The sequence below is a fragment of the Dipodomys ordii genome, unplaced genomic scaffold (genome assembly GCF_000151885.1).
Source record: "Dipodomys ordii isolate 6190 unplaced genomic scaffold, Dord_2.0 Scaffold199, whole genome shotgun sequence".
NCBI lineage: Eukaryota > Metazoa > Chordata > Mammalia > Rodentia > Heteromyidae > Dipodomys > Dipodomys ordii.
In genome coordinates this window covers 3,826,145-3,843,592 of record NW_012267415.1, presented here as the reverse complement: position 1 = coordinate 3,843,592, position 17,448 = coordinate 3,826,145, and the positions used below count along the sequence as shown (strand labels likewise).

Sequence of the window (17,448 nt, the reverse complement as noted above, 5' to 3'; positions counted from 1 at the left end):
AAGACTTGGAAAAAATTATATTGAGTGAAGTAAGCCAGGCCCAAAGAAACATAGGTCCCATGGTTTCCCTTATTTGCAAAAACTAGTATATGTCTGGGACAAGCAGAAAAGGTCAAAAGCTATGCACATATGACCAGATAAGATGATGTTAAGTGAAATGAACCCCAAGATAGGGACACAAGTGTTTTTTTTTCTTGCTTGCTATGTTTCTAATGTATTTATAGGGTACCATGTGATTTTTTTGTTTCTTTGTATATTCCTCCCCCACCGTATAACCCCTGTTTTCACCATTCTGCTGCCCTGCATCTTGTATATACACTTCTCTAATTTGGGGAAGGGAGGGGGAAAAACAAAATGCTTAAATATGGATACAGGTTGACCTATTGTAACAATTCGATGTACAAGACACCATGTTGAAAAACGAACTTTACAATTTAGGTGGCTGGGGATGGTGGTGGGGTGGGGAGGTGGGGGAGTATAGTTGTGGAGGTGGGAAGGAAGGGATGATAGGGGAATAACAAAGGAGGAGACAACAATGCTTGATAGGAACTGTACTCATTATCTTGCTCATGTAACTATAACCCCTCTGTACAGTATTTTTACAACAAAAAACTTATTAAAAATGAATCTGACAGATTGAATTGTGTTTGTCCAAAATGTATCTGTTAGAGATCTCATCTCCAATGTAAAATGTGACTGTATCATCTAACGATCTCTTCAGGAGAGAAATCGGTTAAATTAGGTAATAAATTTGGGGTTGTAATCTGATAGGACTGTGGCTTAATAAGATTTCTCCCTCTCCCCCCACTCTCTCTCTCTCTCTCTGTATGTTTTTTATGCACACACATTTGCTTTTTCCCAGCAATCAGAATTATAGGAATAGAAATTTGTTCATCAACAGTGTATGATATTTATTACGCTAGTCCAAACTGATTAAAACAAGTAAAGAGAATTGTATTTAATAAAGCAGACCTAATTTTAAATTCTGCCCTAGCCACCTCTCTTAAATCTTACTTTCCTGTTTGTAAAAAGAAGGTATTAATCCACCTCTAAAATTCATTTTAGAAGTAAAGCTTGTAATACATATAAACCAGCTATTAAATGGTAACTATTATTATTTTATGTTTTATTCATGATTGAAATAAACTGGATAACAGGTCAAAGACTTGTATAATTTTTAAAAGGATCTTAAATAATACATATCCAAATGCTAATTCATTATTAATGATAGGCAGTCCAGAAAGAAGTGATTTGTCTCTTATGTATCATTTTTTTGATCTTCAACTTGAAGGAAGTATGACCTCTGAATGATTAGTTGCTTGGCAGAAGGCACAAATTGCATTAAACAAGATAAAAGATGGTGAAATTATTATATCTCTTGTTAAATATACTACTTTGCAGCTCATGATGAAAAACTTAAAAAATTATTATTCATATAAACTGCTAAGCTATTGTTAGTGTAAGTAAAAATTGCCCAAGATATACTATTTGACAGAATATAAACAATCAGTCCACACATATAGCATAAATAAAAAATGCAATTATTTTAACAACACTAGAAATATTTATGATGGCTTACCCCAATAGACTTCTATTCAATCACTCCTTCAAAAGCATCTAATCTCTAGGCAAGACATGGTACAAAAATAGTAAAACGAACTAGACATAGTTTTCATATTTAAGCTGCTGTCTCTAAGACTTAACCAAAGGTCTTGTCTACAGGTGTATACAGTGAAACTCTATTTCTTATATTTAGTCTTTCTCTGTCAGCAAATATATTTAAATAGCCATAATAAATGTACCTCTGATCTATAAAGTGTCATACAACAAAGATTACTTCCTAATCTTCCCTATGTTTTGGGAGTACCTATTAACAAGTACTTTTTTAATCCATTATAATAAGTCATGTAATTAGACATATGACTGCCATGTATACCATATCTTCTGTCTAATCCTCCTGTAGACCTGCTACTTTAAAAAATATTTTATTATTATATATTAGTTGTAAAAGAGTTTTTATTGAGATAGTACAATGTGCAAATCACTATAATACTTTATTAATTACCCTTCCTCTATTTCTGTCATCCTTTAGGAGTCTGAATATCATGTAAAAGTCCATTTCATCCCAGTATTTAACCATCCACTTTCATTAACAAACAAGTTAAAATATCTATTTCAACCTCTGAGTAGAATGCAGAATGGAGGAGAAAAGCTATAATCTCCACTCAACTGATTAGAAATTAATACAGTGAGGAAGCAAAGAAGAATGAATGTAACAGCTTTATTTACTGTCACATTTAGAAACCTGTGCCTCTCCTAAAGATGCAGCTAGACCTAAGCAAAAATCTCTGCTAGGACAAAGAAATTAGCGGATCTTTGGGTGATCCCCAGTACTGGAATCTCCAGGGACCTCCACATTAGTGTTGGTTGTCCTCCCCACACAAGAGGGAACTACAATGAAACACAAGTTGCTTCTCTACTTTAAAGAAGATCTACATTTAATTTTAATGGAAATACAGGACATACGTATCCAACATTCCAATTGACCAGAGTTGATTTGTCCTCAGTCGATCTGCATAACAAAGAAAGAGGAAACTGATCTGAAAGATAATACTATGAAGCTGGATATTAAAAAAGAACTAAAACCAGAAGTATTGCACAAGTAGTAAACCACTAGCAGCAACCACTAATCCTGATCTGGAGTCCAAGTACTGACAAAAGAAAAGGCTCGGTAGAAAGAGAGGCCAAGAAATTTTGGTATCCTCAATATTTCTTCCCTCTAGAACCATGGTGCTCTAGTCAGACAAATACCCCTTAAGATCTTTAATATAGATGTGACTTCTTCAAAGAATTTAAATTTACAAGGCTTGAAGCCAATCGTATATTATTAACAAGAGACACTTAAATTTAAGGACATAACTGGATAAGGAGATATAAGATGGAAAAAAATGAAAGAAAAGCTTGAGTTATTATAATAATATCAGATAAGGCAGGAGTGGAACGGGGATAAAGCAAGCAAAGCGTCAGTCACATACATGAGAAAGTGTCCTCAGAAATAATGCATCTGATGGCTACAAAACAGAAGAAGACAATTCCTCCCCGTGTTGTGTAAGTATTAAGTACCACGAGTGGTTTTTTTTTTTTTTACTCAATCTTGGTTCTTAAAGACAAAATAAATACTAAAGCAAGAGCTATTATTATACAAAAATTAATATTTCATGATGATATAAGGATTGTACTCTTAAATTTGTATGTCCTCCAGAACTTCAAAGCAAAAATTGCCATAGTTTACACACACACACACACACACACACACACACACACACACACACAGAGTCAGTAAAATCTATAATCATTGATGGATATTTTTATCATAATACTCTTAGTAACAAATAGAACATACAATATAGCATTGAAATTGGAATAACAGTCTAAATAATATCCAAGTCATATTTCTAAAATATTACATGTTAGCAATTATATATTAGCAATTATAGAACACACATTTCAGTCATAAACTATTAGCCAAAATAGAATACATTTAAATAATAAAGCAATTTGAAATGCATTTTTTAAACCTGAAATTATACAGAATATGTCATCTAATCATAACAGAATTATGTGAGAAATAAAAAGGAAGCTGGCCCTGGTGGCTCACATCTGTAATCCTAGCTACTCAGGAGGCTGAGAATTATAGTTCAAAGCCAGCCCACGCAGGAAAGTCCATGAGACTCTCATCTCCAATTAACCACCAGTTAACTGGAAGTAGTGCTGGGGCTCAAGTGGTAGAGTGCTAGCCTTGAGCTGAAGAGCTCAGGGACAGTTTCCATGCCCAGAGTCCAAGCCCCAAAACTGACAAAAATAAAAACAGGAAAAAAAAAACAAGGAAAAAAATAGGAAATGCCCAAATGTTTAGGAATTAATGGGCATACTTTTCAATATCCAATAATTCAACAATGAAAGGGAAGTGGAAATATAAAATACAGTAAAGCTAATGATAAAAATTAAATTTAAAATCAAATGGGTTTACAACAGGCTTCAAATCTAGTCACAACAATGATCTTTGGACCACAATACAAATGAAATTCATTTTATTATGGCTGCATTATATTCTACCTTTTGGGTAGGACCTTAATTTGTTGGTAAGGTAATATTTAACTACATTATGGAAAAGAATTCTACCCTAAGCAACAAAACATATATTTTATGTCATTTATAACTCAATCCAATTGATTTGAAATTTTAAACCAAATCTTTGCATAAGAACCACAAAGAACAGCACAATTTCTGAACATTCTACTACTGGACATGGGCAGATACTCTTATAAAAATGTTTTGTTGCTTTTTTATTATATGTAAATTTATGTGAACATACACCTAAATATACACATATATTTTTGAAAACACAGAAAGTCTGTATTCCACAAATATTCTATTGTCCCCAAAATATGTATCCCACTGCTTTCTATTTCTGGGCTTTTGAATTTCCTTCTAGAGAATCTTAAAATGGGATCGTGGAGTATGAATTATTTTGAGCTTGGCTTCTTTCACTCAACTTGAATGTTTCTGCAAGTCTTTTTTTTTGTTGAGTAGTATTCTGTTCTAAAGATATGCTATAATTTACATATCTACTCACCTACTGACAACGCTTTTATTGTTTCTATTTGATATCTACCCAAATCTCTTTGCCCAAATCAATCATGTTGAAATATTTTAATATTCCTATGTATGTGGACTTTTCTGCCTGGCCAGATTTGAACCATGATCCTCAGATTTTAGCCTCTTGAATAGATAGGATTACAGATGTGAGCCACTGGCACCTAGCTCCCAGGGCTGTTTTCTTAAAGAAATACCAATACTATTGGAACAAAAGAAGCACCTCTATTTGAGTATAACCCTATAACAACTAACTGTAACATTATTTCCTAATGAGGTCACATTCTGAGGTACTTTGTGGATAGAAGTCCATTTAATCAAAGGGAAAAGCAGATTAATTAGGTAAGACATCCATGAAACACAGACATAACAAAGATGTCAAAGTCAACGAAAAATATAGAGATGAATATTTAGCAAATAATTTTTTTTGTTTGAGAATAAAGACTGGATTGCAATCCAGTATACATATGTTAAGAAGACTGTGAAAAGGAATCTTAAAGTCATACTTGGTAGGGCTGCCATTCATAGAAACAGTCTTTCTTTAAAATTTAGGCTTTAATATTGGATGGATTCTGTGCGCTAATTTCTTGAACAATTCTGTGTGGTCTCAGTGCTTTCTTCTCTTTCCTGTGGCCTCAGATCCCATTTTATTTAGTAGGATGTGACAGGAATGATTCCACCTTACATAATAAATTTCCAGTTATACCACAGATTAGTAAATACAGGTGCAAACATTTTAGGAATAATTTTTAAAATTTCAAATTGATAACTTTATTTGGATTTTAATTCAAATTGAAGCAGAAAAGCACAATCAAAACTTCAGCCTTGACATTTCTTCTTAGCAGAAACTAAAATTTAACGTTTGGAATGAACATTATTTTTGTTCATACATTGTTAAAATTATCTGTTAGATCACTCTACTGAAATATTTAAAAATAAGATACCTTCCATTTGTTTCCATGTAGTGAGAAATAGGTGGAAATAGGCATAAAAATGAATCTAGATGAGATATAGTGTAATAGCTCCCTCTACTTTAAATGTTTTTATAATAAATTTATTGAGTTGTATACCCAAGAATATACTGTGTTTTCATTTACTTAAATGTATTGTTATAGCTTTGGGATGGTTTGAAAGCTTGATTCTTTTATTTTTAAATTTGCTTCTATAAATTTCATGTTTTTATTTGCTATGAAAGCAGCCCAGGCAGGAGAGTGTTTGAGACTCGTGTCTCCAATTAATCCCCAGGAACCAGAAATGGAGCTGTGGTTCAAGTGGTAGAGCACTTGCCTGGCCCTAAGTTCAAAACCCAGAACCAACATTATAATATTCTTTTTTTTTTCTGTCGTGGGGCTTGAACTCAGGGCCTGGGCTCTGGCCCTCAGCTCTTCAACTCAAGAAGAGTGCTCTATCATTTGAGCTACAGCGCCACTTCCCAGAAGCAACATTATAAAAGACAAAATGATAGACTTTTTTCAATTCTGTTTCTTTCTCTTTCCACACTGTAAATAATGTCATATGGTATACTAAGTTGCATTTTTGTGTTTACCTTGTCCCTCCTTTCTTGTTACTAATAATATCATGGGGCTTAGAATGTAGCAACTGTCCATTAATGCTGGTACAAATTACCATTATACCTAAAAATCTGAGTTGAACGCTTACTTTAAAAATCGGGTAGGAAAGCCAGGTGCCAGTCCCTCATGCCTGAGGCTGAGATCTGAGCATCCTAGCTGGAAGCTGGCAAAGCAGCCATTAGGTTCTTGAAACGCTTTTCTCCAATTAAGTACAATAAAGCAAAAAGTGGAGCCGTGACTTATATGGTAGTGTTCTTGAACAAAAAAGCTGAGAGACAGAGATCATGCTCTGACTTCAAGCCCCAGGGCTGGCACAGACACAACACCCACCCACCTGCTATCTATAAAGCCAATAGGTCAACAGCAAGTTGACTTATTGACACCAGGTTTGACTCTTGCTTAGGTTCTTTTTTTTTTTTTTTTTGTCGGTCGTGGGGCTTGAACTCTGGGCCTGGGCGCTGTCCCTCAGCTCTTCAGCTCAAGGCCAGCGCTCTACCACTTGAGCTACAGCACCACTTCCGGTTTTCTGGTGGTTTATTGGAGATGGGAGTCTCACGGTCTTTCCTGCCCGGGCTGGCTTTGAACCGCGATCCTCAGATCTCAGCCTCCTGAGTAGCTAGGATTACAGGCGTGAGCCACCAGCGCCCGGCTCATTGCTTAGGTTCTTAGCGGTACATTTTACTAATAGTAAAGAAAAATGTGTCTTTGCACTTTTAGACAAATCACACTCACTGATGAGTATATGAATTCGAACAAAAGTGTTGACCTGAAGGTCCTATCGGGAGTTTCAGAGCTGTTTGCAATGCAGTAGAAAGGCACAAGTCCTCATTCTGGTCATTGCCTTGAATGAATAAACATCTCAAAGGAACTGGCTTTAAAAGGAAGTAGAATGAAAGAATAACGCTCAAGCCTGGCCTTGCTTGGGGAGACCTCAAAGCCTAAAGCATCTTTATTCTACCTCCTCCTCCTTTCACAGAGGGACAGACCGGAACTACATTTCCCAGAATTCATAGCGGAGAGGCAGGGCTAAAGAGACTCTACCTGTAATTGGCCTGCAGAGCCTCAGGTTTGATTACGTGCCAGTTTTTAATCTCTCGCTGCGCAACACTTCAGCCTGATTGGCTCGTCATTCACAGAGTCTCTGTCGTCACTAGCACTGGCTGACGCAGAAGTCTTTTAGGCTCCGCAGCCTCACGGTACTTGAAGTCTGTATTGTGGTTGAAGTGGTGACTTTCCCACCTGCTTCAGAGCTGCTAGACTACATTTCCCAGGAGGCTAGGGAACAGCCGGCGGCGTGGAGGCTGGCGTCTAGTACAGTCATCCAAGCCTGTTCGGCGGGAGTGTAATGGCCAGAGAGATGACGATCTTAGGTCAGTACGCCGGGGCTCCCTGTCGTTAGGGCAGTCGTCCGGGTGGTCTGAGGAGGCCACGGTCGCCAGGGATAGTCGTGTCACCTTCTGGATCTAGCGTCCGCATCAGGAGGAATGCCAGAAAAGTGTCTTTAGAGGCGGTTTGTTTCTGTTCGCGGCCGGGGTTGGGGGTAGGCGCCTCCGAACGGGGTCCTTGTTAGGACCTCGGGTTGGGGATGCCATTTTACCAGTGACTAATCCAACCTCAGGTTGGGATTGTTGGCTGCCTCCGGGCCTTTAGGGGTGCTGCGAGGATGTGCACTCACCTCCAGGACTCCTGGTGGAGGAAGGGGTCCCTCTGCATCCCGAGCTCCGGACTCTGGGGGGTGCTGAGGTCTGGTGGTCGGAGGGACGTAGGCCGCATTGATGGCTAACCCCACGATCCAGTTCGGAAGTGTGCCTTCTCCTGCCTGAACCGTGATGAAATGGTTCTGAAACGGGCTCGTGGATGGAACCGAAGAGTGGGAGTTAAAGATTGGTTTTTCATTGGTTTTTCATTTCTCTGAGTCAGGTCTTGATGCAGATCCGCTAACAATGCAGATGATCAGCTAACCATTTCTAACGCTGTCTTACACGTTGAGGTTTGGGGTGGCAAGTAACGGTAGTGTAAGTAGGAATAGAACAAAGTCTTTCGGAAACCAAATAAGATTGGTCCTAAATTCAGAGCTCTGCCTTTCTTCATTGTTTACAGTGTGCATCCCATTGGTTCAGATTCGCTTGTTTTTTCTGTACGTGGTTGCTGCTCATCTGCTTTAGCTGGTGTAGAATAATGGACAACATGTGCCTTTAAGGAGCTTGATGCCCTTATGACAGCAAAGTTATCCACTTTGATAGTTTTCCTCTAAGTATTACCTCTCCATTCTTCATTAATCTTCAAATACATAGAACATCTAGGTTGTGTTCTGGAGGGACAGTTTAACGTCTCAACAACTTTTAAAACTAGTTGTATCCATTTTATCCCTTTTAATAGTAGAAGGCTGTAGAGGATAAAGAGTTTTAACCTTATAATGACAAAGTCTTTGCTGGGAGAATTGCAATAATGGAATTTCATTTTAGTAATGAAAATTATAATCCTTCATAAAGCTTTAAAATCTCCATACTAATTGATCTAGAAAATTGGATCCTGCTAGCTTTTGTTTCAGGTATATGATGTTTTTTGTCAGAATCAACACAAGGACTGAAAATTTTGTTTTATTACTATTAGTGAGCTACACAAATGTAGGGCTTTTTTGTTTTTTGGGTTTGTTTTGTTTTGCTTTGCTTCTGTTGTTCCTTTAATTATAAACATTGTATACTATGGGAAAATGTCTAAAAGAAATATTATTGCTCCTATAAAATATTTAGGGACTAAAACTTTTAGTCTTATTTCAAAGAACAATATTAAAAAAAGACCTTTTAATGGTAATTAAATATTGTAGTTCCATAAGATGTATGTTTTATTTTGCTTATTTCCAGGATCAGCTGTTTTGACTCTCCTGTTGGCTGGCTATTTGGCACAACAGTATTTACCATTGCCTACTCCAAAAGTGATTGGTATTGACCTGGGTACCACCTATTGCTCTGTTGGGGTGTTTTATCCTGGCACAGGAAAAGTAAAGGTGATTCCAGATGAAAATGGTCATATCAGTATACCCAGCATGGTGTCCTTTACTGATAATGATGTGTATGTGGGATATGAAAGCTTAGAGCTGGCGGATTCAAATCCTCAAAATACAATATATGATGCCAAAAGATTCATTGGTAAGATTTTCACCCCAGAAGAGCTGGAGGCTGAAATTGGCAGATACCCATTTAAGGTAAGATTATCTGAAGTCTGTATTAATGTACTTTCCTTGTACACTTCCAATTTATGTGTTGGTTTCACACTGCAATCATTATATCTTAAGTAGCTTAATCTTTATGGAAGTTGTATTGTCTCAGGGAATACCATTGCAGCTCCAAGGTGAAGTAATCCAGTGCCTTCCCATGACAATCAAAGACTTAGGTCTCAGTAACTGTATTCCGGCTTTTTCATCCTCAGAATATCTGCTTAGCAATTTCAAATAATAGGAAGGATGTTGAAGTTCTATGTACAACTCTGTGTATGTGTATGTACATAGTATTTACACATAAAAAGATCTGATTACTAGATATGTTTTTTCTGACTAAATTTGACAATATTTCAATTAGTAGGATCACATCAGTATCTTAATTTTCGTTATTAGTGGTACATTGATAAGACTTGGATAATTTATTTTAAAGTTAATTCAGTTTTTACTTACTGTGTTCCTCCATTAAGAAAGATATTAAGTGCTCATTTGACAGCACATATACTAAAATTGGAACAATACAGAGAAGATTAGCATGGCCCCATTGCAAGGATGACACACTAATTCATGAAGTGCTCCATATTTTTTTAATGTACTATGTGATTTTTTTTTGTTTCTTTGTATGTTCTTTCTCCATGGTACAATCCCTGTTATCACTGTATTTGATTCCAGTGTCCTGCATCTTGTATATACATTTTTCTAATTTGGGGAGGGAAAGGGAAATAAAAAACACGGAAATAAGGATTCAGGATGACCCATTGTAATAACGAAATGTACAAGACAGTATGTTGAAAACAAACTTTAAAACTTTGTGGGGTGGGGAGAGTTGGGGAGGTGAGGAAGGAAGGGATGGTACAGGAAAAACAGAGGAGAGTGTAACAATGCTCAATAGGAGATGGACTCATTACCTTGCTTATGTAACTGTAACCCCTCTGTACAGTATTTTTACAATAAAAAATACATATTAAAAAATGATATACCACTAAAAAAATAAAGATATTAAGCCAGAGTATGTATTTTCATGAAAGAATGTAAATGTTTTGATTTGTGGATTGAAAAAATGTAGTGAGATAATTGTTTTTAATAGGTATTACAAATGTCTCTCAGGTATATAGTACTTTCAGAAGTATGAGGGGAAAAACATAAAAGGAAGATCCTTGAGTGGAATACGCGATTGAGCAGTAGTTATTCCTTTTGCATTAATCGTACTCTGATTTTGCTTTCTGCATTTCTACTTCAATGAAGTTACCCACAGTCAACTACTGGCTGAAAATATTAAATAGAAAATTCCAGAAATACAGTTAGTTAACAGATTTTAAATCGCACGCCACTCTGAATAGCATAATGCAATTTTGCACCATCCTATCCCATCCCACCAAGTGCATGCAGTTTACCTAATGTATATGCTGCCCGCATGCTAATCAGTCCATATCCTTCTTGCTTATGAGATTCACTCTTGAAGTTTGCTAGTGCTTATGTTCAAGAAACCTTTATTTTATGTTTTAATAACCCCAGAGCCCAACAGTAGTGATAATAGTGATTTGGATATGCCAAAGAGAAGCTGCAAAGTGTTTATTTCAGGGAAAATGCATCCAGTAGGGGTTTTAGAACATGGTCCTCTTAGAAATAGGGGGGAGTCTCCTGTATTCATCATTTATTCTCTCATTAAATAAATAGTGAGAATATCCTACATTCCAAGTATTTGCTTCATGATGGATTTTATACTGAAAACTGTGGATTTATGTTTTTTACAATGTAATGTTTAATCAGATCTAATTTTGACAACTATATTGTATAGATTATAGATTATAGTAAATTTTATAACATTGCAAAGGTTGAGGTTTATAATTTAGGTTAATATTTCTCAAGTTTTTGAGTAGAGTAGGTATGTATGTGTAAGTATATATATATGTATGTATGGAAGAACATACACACTTTATACCCCCCTTTTTTGTTGCTGTTTTCAATTCTTACAGGTTTTACACAAAAATGGGATGGCAGAATTTTCTGTGACAAGTAATGAAACCATCACCGTTTCCCCAGAGTATATTGGCTCCCGACTGTTACTGAAATTAAAGGAGATGGCAGAGGATTATCTTGGGATGCAAGTTGCCAATGCTGTCATTTCTGTACCAGCAGAGTTTGACCTGAAACAGAGAAATTCGACAATTGAGGCTGCCAACCTTGCAGGTAACAGCACCAACATTTTGTTAAAGCTTGAAAATCTTTACAAGTAAGATTCAGTGCTGTGTAAATTATGGAACTGTAGGAACATAATCAAATTTCAAAAGAGAGAGGCAAATTAGGTTATTTTGGAGTTTTGTAAAGGATAATTATATTAGCTTTATAGCATAATATAAAATGTTTCTTTAGAACAAGCATCAGATAGGCATATGACACATTCTCAAAGAACTGGGATTCATCTAGTGAGGAATTCTTTTTTCAAATTTTCCTTAATGTTAGGGTTATTTTTTCAAAAAAATCTGAGGTGAAACAATTCTTTGAATACTTTGAAATATTGAGTGCCTTAGCAAATAAAATAGATAAAATCATCTTTTATGTGAACAAGAGGGAAACAGAATAATATAAACTATGAGATTATCACAGAGCTTCTTAACTTTAGTTTTAGTGATATTTGGGGTTGGATACAGAATATTTAGCAATATCCATAGCCTATACTCACTAGTTATTAGCTGCATTCTCTCCCACCGAGTGATGACAGTCAAATGATTCATTGCCATGTTTCCTGGAGATAGAATTCCCCATGCTTAAGAATCAGTGATAAAGTGTGTATCAGAAAGTAACATGCTGTCAAGGAAAGAACAGGAGACAGGACCCAGGTGATGGTCAGAGAATGAGGGGCTTGCAGGTTTGTAATGATCTTGTTGAGTATCTCCTTGAAAACATGACATTTAAAATGAGTTGAAGGAAGTGAGCTCTTACCCATGAATACACATGTAGGAAACAACCAATGCCACACTCATTAAGTGGCCATTTGATGGTAAGAAGATAGAGAATTGGCCAGTGCAGCCAAAACATAGAAATGAAATTGGAGAGCTAAAATGAAGGTGTTATATTTATAAGAATTCTTCAGAGTTGGAATGTTCTATTGCTATGAAATATAATGCCATATTACTTTGCAAGCTACTCTTTTAATGTGAAAGTTAATCTAAAGCAGAACTTTTGTTCAGGGACTAGCCTTTTGCCTATTCAAGATAAGATAAAAATTTCTTATTCCCATAACAATTATATATTGTTTCTCCTATGTTCCTCAGTTGAATATGGATACAAAAATGATGATATTTTTGAAAATATGAATTAATAAAGTATACTTATTTTACTAAATCTGGAGTTTTATTATATAATACTCTTGGAGTAATTGTAATGATATCATTTAGAAAATCCTTGACTGGAGCTAGGAAGGTGGCTCAGTGGTAGAGTGCTTGCCCTGCATGCATGAGGCCCTGGGTTCAATTCCTCAGTACCACATAAGCAGGAAAAGCCAGAAGTGGTGCTGTGGCTCAAGTGGCAGAGCACTAGCCTTGAGCTGAAGAGCCAGAGTTCAGGCTCCATGACCAACAAAATAAAAAAAGAAAGAAAGAATGAAAGAAAAAAGAAAATCCTTGACTGTTCTAATTTTTATTCAACAGTACTCATATCATAGAAGAAATAAGCATGCTATAAAGTTGAATGGGGAGGAATTTTCATGGATTGTTCTTTATTCCCACACATCTAGGACTAAAGATCCTGAGGGTAATAAACGAGCCCACAGCAGCAGCGATGGCATATGGTCTCCACAAATCTGATGTCTTCCATGTCTTGGTTATAGACTTGGGTGGAGGAACCCTAGATGTGTCATTACTGAACAAACAAGGAGGAATGTTTCTTACGCGAGCCATGTCTGGTAAGAGGGGTACAGAGAGAGATGGATGTTCAAGCAATGGCTTCTTCAACATACCTATCATGTAACAAATTGACTTTCAGAATACTGGACTTTATCTGGAAGTTTTTGGTATATATTATTTGTAATGTTCTCTGTATCTTTATAACAACATTTTTAAGTGTAAAAAAATGGGTGGATAAGTGTATTCCAGTGATGGAAAGTCAGTTTAACAATCAAAAATCTACTAATGAATTTACAATTGCAACATAAAACAGGAAAGCCATAATTAGTTTAGTACTTTCTTTAGATGCAGAAGAATAATCTGATTGAATTCAGTTGCCATTCAGGACAATTATCACTCTGCAAAATGGACGCCTAATAATAGGTATCCACAGTAAACTTAGCATTTATGTCATACTTAGTAATGAAAGACTAAATCTCAGGAGCAAGGAAAGGATGTCCACTATGTTGAAAGTTGTAGACATTGCAATAGAACAAGAAAAAAGAAAGACATAAACATCAACAAACAAATGTTTCTCTACTCATAGATGACATAATTCTTTACTGTAGAAGATTCTAAGGAATCTACAAACCAGCTATTGAAACTCTTAAGTATTGTTGCCATATAAAATAGTAATTCATTCTCCCATCAAAAAGAAAAACCAAAGTAGGCATCATGTCAGTCAAACATTAGCTGTAGGCCTCAAAACCAGTAGAATTTTCTGGTGATGGTGAAGGGAACAGAAAGGAAGAAAAATTTAAATGTTTAGGTAATCAGTTCATTTCATTTGTTTAAGATATTTTAAGGAAATCTAAAATTAGTGTTACCCAACACTAAATTTACTTGAAAACATTTTTTTTTAAGATTTTGCTTAGTTTAATTTAGGTTGAAGAATTAGCCTGTATTGAAAATTGAGCTGTAACATTATAGTGTTGTTGGTGTACTATATATTTTTTTCTTTTACTCAAACTCTTTTTTTTTGTTGGTTGTGGGTCTTGAACTCTGGCCTGGGCACTGTCCCAGAGGTTAGCTCAAGGCTAGTTATCTACTACTTGAGCCACAGTACCACTTTCGATTTTCTGGTGGTTAATTGGAGATAAAGAGTCTCATGGACTTCCTTGCCCGGGCTGGCTTTGAACTGCCATCCTCAGATCTCAGCCTCCTGAGTAGCTAGGATTACAGGTGTGAGCCACCAGCACCCCGCTTCAAACTCTTCTTTTGAGTGAAGATGAATGCTGGGTATTTATATTATATTGTTCTTTTCTGCTGGACTCATTTACCCTTTATGAAAATAAGTATCTAGTAGTACTTTTTAATTACAGAATGCAGTTTCTCCTATTGAGAGTGGTGATATTTACTGTTTCTAAATTCAGTCTCATGTTACAATAATTAGTTGATAACACTTCCTTTCATGTCATTCAAAAGTGTTGCTTCCTCTGTGTACTGTTTTTGTGAAGCTTTTTGTTTTGTATTTTCCCTCTCTTTCAGAGTTCTAAACTCAGGGCCTGTGCTGCTAGGCAAATGCTATACAACTTGAGCCACATTTCTAGCCCTTTTTGCTTTTAGTTATTTTCCCATACAGTCATACGTGTTTGGCCCGGGCTGGCCTTAGACTGTGATCTTTTACCTCCATCATCCACATTGTTGGGGTTGGATGTGTGTACCCCTACTCCCAGCTTCTTCTTTGACATTAGGTCTAACAGTTTTTCCCCAAACTACCCTGTCTCTGTCTACTAAGTACCTGGTGTACTCTTATGTACACTGCTTTAAATCAGTATATCTATGAATAAAAACATATTAAACAAGGGAATTTTTATTCTTAGAATATATTTAGATATTCTTAGAATAATTTTGTATGTACAAAAATATATACATACAGACACATTTATTTATCTACAAGTATAATTCAGACTCTTTTATTGTCCACTCAGGAAACAATAAACTTGGAGGACAAGACTTCAATCAAAGGCTGCTTCAGTACTTACATAAGCAGATCTATCAGACGTATGGCTTCATCCCCTCTAGGAAAGAGGAAATCCACAGATTAAGTCAAGCTGTGGAAATGGTCAAATTAAATCTGACTCTTCAACAGTCTGCCAAGATGTCAGTATTACTAACGGTGGAAGAAAAGGACCAAAAGGAACCCCAGCTTAGTGACACTGAGCCGCCCCAGGCTCTCCTTACCCCAGCGGACGGACACAATGCTAAACTGCTTACTCCTGGCCTTTCTAAAAAGGAGCATGGGAAAAGTCAGGTCTTGTTTGAAACAGAAATATCGCGGAAGCTCTTTGATACCCTTAATGAAGATCTCTTTCAGAAAATACTTGTGCCAATCCGACAAGTGTTAAAGGAAGGCCACCTGGACAGGACTGAGATTGATGAGGTGGTTTTGGTTGGGGGCTCTACTCGTATTCCGCGAATCCGCCAACTCATTAAGGAGTTCTTTGGGAAGGATCCCAACACATCCGTAGACCCCGACCTGGCCGTGGTGACAGGAGTGGCCATCCAAGCAGGGATTGATGGAGGCTCTTGGCCGCTCCAAGTCAGTGCTTTAGAAATTCCCAATAAGCATTTACAAAAAACCAACTTCAACTAAATGCAGAAGGAATGGTGATCATTTGTTATCTTTTCTGATCATCTCTTCCTGTTATTGACCACCTCTGCCCAAAATGCAAGGGTTTCACAGATTTACTTAGAAAGCAACCTTTCCATACAGGAGAATTTTGGCTAATATTTTGATTGAGAATTGAATGTGACCGAATTGATTCTCTTTAATCTTGGAGAAGTGTCATTGTAACAAATACTTATCAAGTAATTAAGAGTTGACTCAAAATTCTTACCTAGGGAGCACTGGTGGCTATATTTTCTAGATTTTGGAAGAAGGTAACCATATGTGCTTAACATGTTCTGTAAACCCTAAAGAGTGCCAATGATAAGGTTCTCCATTCTTACTTAATTGTATTAGTAAGAGCTGGTAATGTGACCTGTACTTGTAGGACAGTGTTGATGTGATGTATTTACATTGGCTGGGAGAGAGCAGTATTAAGCTGCATATCCAAGACTCAGTAACTGCCATGTTACAAAGTTAATGTGACAAATTCAGTATCGGATTACATGATGCATTCCTGTAGTCTACATTCTCCAGATTAATTTATTTCAGTAGATCAGTTTATTCTGTTTCTAAGATAGCTATTAATTTATTCAAATTTCTCTATGCCAGCTAGTGGAAACCCTAATTTGTATTACAGTTCCTTCATCTCCTGTGCATCATTCTTTGCTTGGATTTCCATAGTTCTGTCTAGTTAGAAAACAGTGGGGGAATATTAATTACATTTAATGTGTTAATGTCATATAAAAGCCATTGCAATTTTGTTATCCATAACCTTTGCAACATTAGTTACCTAATATTTTTGTTTTGTGTTTTGTTTTTGTTTTTGCCAGTCCTGGGGCTTGAACTTAGGGCCTGGGCACTGTCCCTGAGCTTCTTTAGGTCAAGACTAGTACTCTTCCACTTGAGCCACAGCGACACTTCTGGCCTTTTCTGTTTATGTGGTACTGAGGCTCAAACCCAGGGCTTCATGCATTCTAGGCAAGCACTCTACCACTAAGCCACATTCTTAGCCCTAATTACCTACTGTTTTTATTTCTTTAGTTCTGGAAAAAAATAACTGTTTAAGCTTCCAGATGTTATTTGATTGAGCTTTACTAAAAGATTTTTAATCGTATTTGATTTTGAATGAAGAAAATGTGCTCTACTGTTAAGAGCTCTATTATTTCATTATTGTTTTAAAATAGTTACAATCAGATTATTTTCAGCCATAAAGTTAGCATGTTGTAAAAATAACATCTTTGTGAAGATTGGAAATAAATATAATGTGGGACTGGCAATGTGGAAACATTTCCCAGAGGTAAGTGACCTATTTGTTTTTCTTTTTTACCTCTAAGAGAAGCCACAAGGACCAAGAAACAAAATATAGTCAGTTTCTGTGATGCTCATATTATTTGAAGATACATGGATTTTTTTCTTTTATAGAGACATGCTTCATTAATATTCAAAAACTATCTTGTTAACGTTTTTGTTAATATAACGTGTATCTTTATCCAGTGTTGGATAAAGGCT

The 17,448-nt window shown here is 36.3% G+C and overlaps 1 protein-coding gene across 1 annotated transcript; it reads left to right on the top strand.

The window, feature by feature from the left end:
- The first annotated feature begins 7,521 nt into the window (after positions 1–7,521).
- On the top strand, positions 7,522–16,792 carry Hspa13 (heat shock protein 70kDa family, member 13). Its single transcript, XM_013034890.1, has 5 exons — positions 7,522–7,597; positions 9,092–9,432; positions 11,421–11,634; positions 13,181–13,348; positions 15,260–16,792. The coding sequence occupies exons 1-5, from the start codon at positions 7,573–7,575 to the stop codon at positions 15,922–15,924; spliced, it is 1,413 nt and encodes a 470-aa protein (XP_012890344.1). The 5' UTR covers positions 7,522–7,572; the 3' UTR covers positions 15,925–16,792.
- Positions 16,793–17,448: the final 656 nt, after the last annotated feature.